At 44.9% G+C, this 8,155-nt stretch overlaps 1 protein-coding gene across 1 annotated transcript in view; it reads left to right on the top strand.

The window, feature by feature from the left end:
- The window catches only part of LOC107294783 (ubiquitin-associated protein 2-like), a gene marked incomplete at its 3' end in the record, with an annotated part of 49,816 nt that overhangs the window by 20,870 nt on the left and 20,791 nt on the right, over positions 1-8,155 (top strand). Inside the window, exons 4-6 of the mRNA XM_015824044.1 lie at positions 1,552-1,684; positions 2,646-2,700; positions 4,742-4,845. Coding sequence (XP_015679530.1) covers positions 1,552-1,684; positions 2,646-2,700; positions 4,742-4,845 — 292 coding nt within the window. The remainder of the gene's footprint in view (positions 1-1,551; positions 1,685-2,645; positions 2,701-4,741; positions 4,846-8,155) is intronic.

The following is an 8,155-nucleotide window of genomic DNA, read 5'->3' as shown; positions in this document are numbered from 1 at the left end:
GGGAATGTATGTTGTGTCTAAAGTATGTTGTGGCCAAGAAGAACATCTTAAAAATAATAAAAGCATTGCCCGACGTGCCTATAAGTGACTTCAACTGATAGAATTCCTCCTTTCTCAGATAACCACAGAGGAGTGCAGGCTAAAACTGTACAGGTAATCCTCAATTTATAGCCATCGTTGAGCCCCAAAATTTCCGTTGCTAAGTGACACATTTGCTAAGTGAGTTTTGCCCTATTTTAAGACCTTTCTTGCCAGAGTTGTTAAGAGAATCACTGCAGTTGATAACTTAGTAACACAGTTGTCAACTGACTCTGGCTTCCCCGTTGACTTTGTTTGACAGAAGGTCGCAAAAGGGGATCATACGACCCCGGGACACTGCGACCGTCATAAATATGAGTCGGACGCCAAGGGTCTGAATTTTGACTATGTGATCGTGGGGATGCTGCAACAGTCCTGAGCGTGAAAAACGGTCATAAGTTACTTTTTTAAGAGCCGTTGTAACTTCCAACTGTCACAAAACAAACTGTTGTAAGTCAAGCACTACCTGTACTTAAATCTCAAATAATAATAATAATAATAATAACAATAATAACAATAACAGTAATAGTAATAGTAATAATAATAAAAAAGTTGGAAGGAACCTTGGAGGTCATCTAGTCCAACCCCCTGCTCAGGCAGGAAGCCCTATATCATTTCGGACAAATGGCTGTCCAGTCTCTTCTTAAAAACTTCCAGTGTTGGAGCATTCACCGCTTCTGGAGGCAGGTTGTTCCACTGGTTAATTGTTCTAACTGTCAGGAAGTTTCTCCTTAGTTCTAGGTTGCTTCTCTCCTTGATTAGTTTCCATCCGTTGCTTCTTGTCCGGCCTTCAGGCACTTTGGAGAATAGCTTGACTCCCTCTTCTTTTTGGGCAGCCTCTCAAATATCAGAAAACTGCTATTAGGTCCCCCCTCGTCCTTCTCTTCATTAAACTAGACATACCCAATTCCAGCAACCGTTCCTTATATGCTTTACCCTCCAGTCCCCTAATCCTCTTTGTTGCTCTTCTCTCTACTCTTTCTAGAGTCTCAACCTCTTTTTTACATCGTGGTGACTAAAACGGGATGCAGGATTCCAGGTGTGGCTTTACCAAGGCCTTGTAAAGTGGTATTAACACATCACGTGATCTTGATTCTATCCCTCTGTTAATGCAGCCCAGCACTGTGTTGGCTTTCTTGGCAGCTGCAGCACACGGCTGGCTCATATTTAAGTGATTGTCCAGACTTCGAGATCTCTCTCACAGTTGCTACTATTGAGCAGGGTACCCCCCCCCCATCTATACCTGTGCATTTGTTTTTTTCTTGGACTGTGTAGAAGATTATGGAGGCTTATCAATAAAAGTGCCTGGTAAACTGCCCCTGAATAACTTTTTATTTTCTTCTCCCATAGTGAAATGTAAAATAAAATCCTTGGCTTGGCCAAGCATTGAAGCCAGCCTCTGCGGCCCAGGATGCTAATCTCTTGATACTAAAAGCAAAGTCCTTCCATATTTTTAACTTCTAAGCAATGCAGGATTACAATACGGACTGGCCCCACAATACTAATCTACTGGGACAAACTCAGTTTCACGATGCCTTTATTTTCTGCAACGAAGACTTCATCCGAGGAAGAAGCCAGAGGACACAATCTCTGTGCTTTTCCCTGAGTGAGCCACAAAATGCCCGTTTCTCAGCAGAGCAACTGGCCTGGCTGTCCCCTGCCAGCTGCCCGTCAGCCCTGGGGTCCAGAAGCACAGCTGGGAATGCCAGTTACGGCAGAGGGCTGGGCTGCTGGACTTGACATCCTGGCAGAGAACTTGGCAGCCCAAGCAGGCATGTTTGTCAACATTTGTCAGCGGAGATTCTCAATCATCCAGGTCATGGTTGTCCTAACGGTGCTTTTCAAAAGGCAATTTGGACCTTTTTTTTTTCTTTGAAAACGTTTCGCTCCTCATCCAAGAAACTTCTTCGGTTCTGGCTGAGTGGTGGTGAATGGAGGGATTTAGAAAAGAGGCATATTTGAAAGCATGGGTCCCCAACCCCCGGGCTGTGGCCCACTACACCGGACCGTGGAGAGGGTGGGTTGGTTCATACTTATGAGTGTTGCTGTGTCCCAAAGTGATGTGATTGCTTTTTGCAGCCTTCTGAGAAGCAAAGTCAGTGGGAAAGCCAGATTCACTTAACGACAAAGAGCAAAACCCACTTCCTTCTAGCACTGACGTTGGTACCTAGTTGGGTCACGAAACTAGGCACAAGAAAACAACTCAGCACGGAGAGCACCAAGGAATCCACAGTTCAACCTTCAGCCTCGAATAATCTCTTTCTTTCTTTTTATTGGTCTTGTGGCTTTTTTAAACTGACCCTTGACAGGTTTGATCCTGCATTCCCACATCTTGGAAAAACCAGATTCTCGCAGGATAACAATTCTTCCTCTTGTCTTCCTTATAAATATTAGTTCTACCGAGTTATCTTAATCCTAAATCTGGTTCTGCTTCCTTGTCCAAGATGCATTTTATTCTTAGAAGGAGGGGGGGGAAAGTGTTTTTTTTTTCATTTCCTTGTTTTTCTTCTCGAAATTCCGTTTATCCACTTTGCCCTTGGAAACTAAGTTCTTCCTTTTTTCTGTAGGATTTGGACGAGCCAGAGGAAGAGGAACTGGGAGATTTTCAGCCCAAGGCATGGGGTAGGTTTTTAATAACAGCTTGTATTTTAACTAAATGTGGACCAAACAATACTGCTTGGAAATTCTGCAGATTTTGTTGAGCAGGGCCTTCTGCCTCCTTTATTCCTCTTAGCAAAGGAATAAAGACAAAAGCAATCTAAATCAGAAATCCGGGAAGTCAGATTATAATTCTTTCTTAGGCATGGAAGCAGCTGGATGACCTTAGACCATCCATTCCCCTTTGATGAGTTGATTGATCAATAAAACCTCATTGCAATAGCAATAAAACTGTATATACTGCTTCACCGTGCTTTACATCCCTCTCTAAGCAGTTTACAGTCAGCACATTGCCCCCAATAATCTGGGTCCTCATTTTACCGCCCTTGGGAAAGATAGAAGGCTGAGCTGGTCAGGATCGAACTCCTGGCTGTGGGCAGAGTTAGCTTGCAATATTGCGTTCTAATCACTGCGCCACCAGGGCTCTTAAATCATTTATTTATTTATTTATTTTATTTATTTATATTTGAATTTATATCCCGCCCTTCTCCCGTAGGACTCAGGGCGGCTGACAATCTATTTAAAATACATACAAAACAATACAAATTTAAAATTAATTAAAAGGAATATTAAATATTTGTCGAATTTAAAATATAATTAAAACCCCCCTAAAAATTACCCTAGGCCAGTCCTGCAAGCTNGCAAAAGAGACAATCAACAAACCAAAAAGGGATCAAAAAGACCAAAACAACTCCCCACCAGCAATCAACACCCAGCTGAGCATAGATTAACACCAAGATTAACATCAGTCCAACAGTCAAGGAACTGCCAAACAGGCTAACAGTAAACAACCCAAACAACAAGACCACTCCCACCAGGATTGACAGGGCAATATAAATTGAGAGTAAACCCCACTCCCTTCTAGCACTGATAATATTACCTAGTTGGGTGGTAAAACATCGGCAAGAAAACAACTGGGCTCAAAAGAGCACCAAGGACCCCACAGTCATCGTCCTCCCCCTTGTCCCAAACCCCACTCCCTTCTAGCAGGGCTTTTCAACCTTTTCACCCATTGTACCACTTTTAGGATATGGCAACATCCGAGTACCACCAGCAAGGTGTCAAAAACTTGATGACCAAAAAAAAAAAAAAAAGTAATAAAGTACAGGTAGTCCTCAACTTACAACAGTTTGCTTAGTGACTGTTTGAAATTACAATGGCACTGAAAAAAGTGCCCCCCAAGCCACAGCCGAGCAAGACACCTGCCTGCCCACCCGGTGGCGCTCTTCCTCCTGTCCGAGGTTTTCATTGTTGTGAGCATTTCTGTTGAGGATTGGCAGCAGGGGTGGGGTGGGGGGGTTGGTTTTTATTCCCCCCCCCCCCGTCTGCTAGGTGGTTGCAGCAGGTTTTGGTCACTTCACATGACCCTGGGACACTGTGACCGTCATAAATATGAATCAGTTGCCAAGCATCTGAATGTAAATCACAAGACCTTGGAGAGGCTGCAACATTCCAGCTGATCGGCGCTTCTTCTGGGCTCAGCAGAAGTGTCAGGATCAGTGCTGCTTTCCAGCTGATTGGTGCTTCTTCAGGGCTCAGCAGAAGCACCAGGATGAGCGCCGAGCTCCAGCTGGAGCCTGGCGTTGATCCTGGCGCTTCCGCTGAGCCCTGACAGCCCTGAAGAAGCGCCGATCAGCTGGAAAGTGGCACTGATCCTGGCGCTTCCGCTGAGTCCTGACAGCCCTGCAGCTCCAGCCGTCTCTCGCTCAGGCTTGTGCGGTGCTGCCACTGGTTCAGCTCATTCCTCTCCCCCGCTACCACTTTTCTAGGATGGTCACGTACCACCTGACGTGCCCATGTACCACAGGTGGTACCCGTACCACCGGTTGAAAAGCCCTGCCTTCTAGTACTGATGATGTTACCTAGTTGGGTAATACAATGTCTGCAAGGAAACATTCTAGCTCAGGTTGGAAGGGAAAATGCTGGGCTAGGCTGACCAGACAATTAACTGAAGCCTTGCTTTCTCTTAAGAGTTCTGACTTTCTCCACCTCTCTTGATCTTTAGGACATTTAACCCTGCAGATTACACTGATTCCTCTGGCGCCGATGGCTTTGGAGCAAAACAGGAGTCTTGGGAACTGGGAGAAAACGATGCAGCTGATGGAAAAGGTGAGGGAACGACAAGGTTGCAGATTACAAGCCTGTCCCAAATTGCCAATAGCAGGTGATAATCAGCTTGTGTGTTTCCTGATACAGAAAAATGTGCGTTTTTCTCTTAAGAATAGGTAAAGGTAGGGTGTACACGCTGTCTGTAATCTTACCTGCAAAACGGTTTTCAGTAAAGGAGAATATTTGGGGCTCAGGGTTGAAATGAAGGGTCCTTGCTGCTCCCTGACAGCTTGCTTGTTTTCTTACAGATGTTTTATGACCAAAGTAGGTAACATCTGATGTTACCAAGTCTGGGTCATGAAACATCTGCAAGAAAACAAGCAAGCTCAGAGTAGCAAGGACCCCTCAAAACAATTTTCCATTGGCACTTTTGTTTGTGTGTGTGAGAGAGAGAAAGAGAGAGAATGAGAATGAGAACAATGTGGAATTAAGAACTACAAAAGCCTTGGTTTTCTACCCACCACTTATCCTGACCTCTCCCCACCAAGGGGGAAGGTCGTTGCACCCACTTTATACCAAACTCGCCACTTCTTTGATCTTTTCTGTCGAAGCTGCTTCTTTTTACTTTGATCTGTGACAAATAATAGATTTGGAAGGGTCATGTGTCTGATTAACGAAACACTTAAAAGGACTTTCAGGCATATTTTCTCCTAAAAGCATTTATTAAGGTTACAGAGACGTCAGTACAGCATGATGGAAATGCTTAGGTCTGGCTTCTCTTCCGTTAGGCATACATTCCAAGCATTTTTCCCTGCCTCTATTTTGGGGTCATGGTTCACATCTTCCAATTTAACTTGGAAGATGTGACCCTGTTGCCTGGTTTAACTATAAAAATACCAGACAGTTCTGCATATTGTCAGAGCAAGAATATACAGTATTTGCAGCGTTGACAATACCAGTGGTGGCGAACCTATGGCACGCATGCCGGAGGCGGCACTCAGAGCCCTCTCTGTGGGCACACGCACTGTCGCCCCAGCCCTGCCTCCCCCCACGGCCTCCTTCGCACCAGCAGCCCCCCTGGAGGAGAGTCGCCCCTGAGCGCGGTCCGCGTGGAGCAGCGCAGCCAAGGACATGGCAGCTGGGCAGCGGAGACAAGACTCCGCCCTCCCACCCCGCCACACACAGATGATGCTGCAGGGCACGGGCGGAGGGCGTAGCTGCCACGGTGCTGCTGGGCCGCCTGGGCGATCTACTGTGGTGGGCTGTGGAAGCGGTGGGTGGCCTTGCAGAGGAGCAGGGAGGAGCGGGCAGGGCGCGAAGCGGGGCGGGGCGGGCAGGGAGGCAAGGGTGGTTTTTGGGCACTCAGTCTCTAAAGGTTCGCCATCACTGCCCTATACCAGTGGTGGCGAACCTATGGCACGGGTGCCAGAGGCGGCACTCAGAGCCCTCTCTGTGGGCATGCGCGCTGTCACCCCAGTCCTAGGCCTTCAGTTGGGTTTAATAAAACCTTTTCGCTTTAGGCCTCAGCCACCGTGTGCAAAAAAAAAAAAAAAAAAGGTTCAATCAGTCAATTTCAACATCTCGCAGGAAAAAAAAAGATCTTGCAAAGTTGGAATTGATTGATTGAACTTTTTAGTCCCACCCAGTCTGCCGTTACCACGGCAGCCACACCAGCCAATGGGCCACACCCACCCAATGGGCCACACCCACCCAATGGGCCACACCCAGTCAATGGGCCACACCCACCCAGCACTCGACGATGCATAAGTGGGTTCTGTGTTGCAGTTTGGGCACTCAGTCTCTAAAAGGTTCGCCATCACTGCCCTATACCATTTCAGACAAATGGAAGCTCTTAAAAGCCTCCAGTGTTGGAGCACCCACAACTTCTGGAGGCAAGATGTTCTATTGATCAATTGTTCTAACTGTCAGGAAGTTTCTCCTTATTTCTAGGTTGGTTCTCTCCTTGGTTAGTTTCCATCCTTTGCTTCTTGTCCTGCCTTCAGGTGCTTTGGAGAATAGCTTGACCCAATCTTCTTTGTGGCAGCCTTGGAAGACTGGCTTGTTTGAAATTTTCCACATGCTACCCCAGCTCTCTTACCCATTTTTTTCAAAATTTCTGTCCTCTGTTAAATTATTTAGTCTAAATTTAGAACCGAAGAGATACTCAGGAATGCAAAACAAATACAGTCTTAACATATTTGCAGGACGGACGTGAAGAGATGTTTTTTACAACAGCTTTACAGTCAAGATTTCCTGGCTTGCAAACCAATGGAGGCATGCCAGGTTGCTTGCTTTTTTTTTTTTTTTTTTAGTTTAAGGTGGCTTGGGGTCTCTTTTCCAGAACAGCCCCCAAGAAACTCACCGGTACATAAATGTCATTTACATGTAAAGTCCAGGTAAATTTTTTTGTCATTATTTTTGAATTCTCACGAGTGCGGGAAAAATTGCCAGTGGTTTGGAAGCATTGAAGAAGAAAAAAAAAAAGCACCCTTTTGTTTTGGGGAATCCATAGTTCATATTTCACTTGGACGGGAATGTTCCTCTTTTAGTAATAAAACATTTTAATATCTTCAACATCCCAATTTTCCATGCTATATATAAAATCTAAGTAATTTTAAAACGCCTTTATTGAAATCTGTTTCCGTGTCTTTGCATGAGGACAATCCTCACTGCCTGATATAGTTTGTATGTATCATGACTCCCAAGTAATAAAATAAGTAAACAAGCTAAAAAACATTTTTGGGAAACCTAGTGAACACATACACACACACACACAAACACAAACAAAATCGATAGCCATCCGTGAAAGGATTTATAAAAACAGTGTGTTTTGATTTTGGCTGAAAAAATCATTTTGACTGCTGCAGACTTTGTCCCAGTAACCCAGAACTAGGGTGTCCTCACTCTTGGCTCTTCTGTTTCTGCCATGGGCTGTTAATTTGGATAGTTTAAACATGATTTATTACTATAGCAGGCTGGGAGGGCTGTTTTAAGATGTTGGCAGTGTGGGCTAGATAGCAGCTTTTGTAAAGATGGCCTGAAGCAAAGTTTAGAAGATAACTAGTTTCTGTTCTGCTTTTATTATATTTTTTTAATAAACAATTCAAGATGGTGAAAGTACCTAATACAGGTAGTCCTCAACAACCACAATTGAGCCCAACATTTATGTTGCCAAGTGAGAAATTAGTTAAGTGAGTTTCTGCCCCATTTTACGAATTTTCATACCACGTTTGTTAAGTGAATCATTGCAGTTGTTAAGTTAGTCACACGGTTAAGCGAATCTGGCTTCCCCATTGATTTTGCATGTCAGAAGGTCACAAAAGGGGATCACATGACCCCGGGACACTGCAACTGTCATAAATAGGAGTCA

This window comes from Protobothrops mucrosquamatus, unplaced genomic scaffold (genome assembly GCF_001527695.2).
Source record: "Protobothrops mucrosquamatus isolate PMUCROS unplaced genomic scaffold, P.Mucros_1.0 scaffold2095, whole genome shotgun sequence".
Classification (NCBI taxonomy): Eukaryota; Metazoa; Chordata; class Lepidosauria; order Squamata; family Viperidae; genus Protobothrops; species Protobothrops mucrosquamatus.
This window is presented reverse-complemented; position numbering and strand designations above follow the sequence as displayed.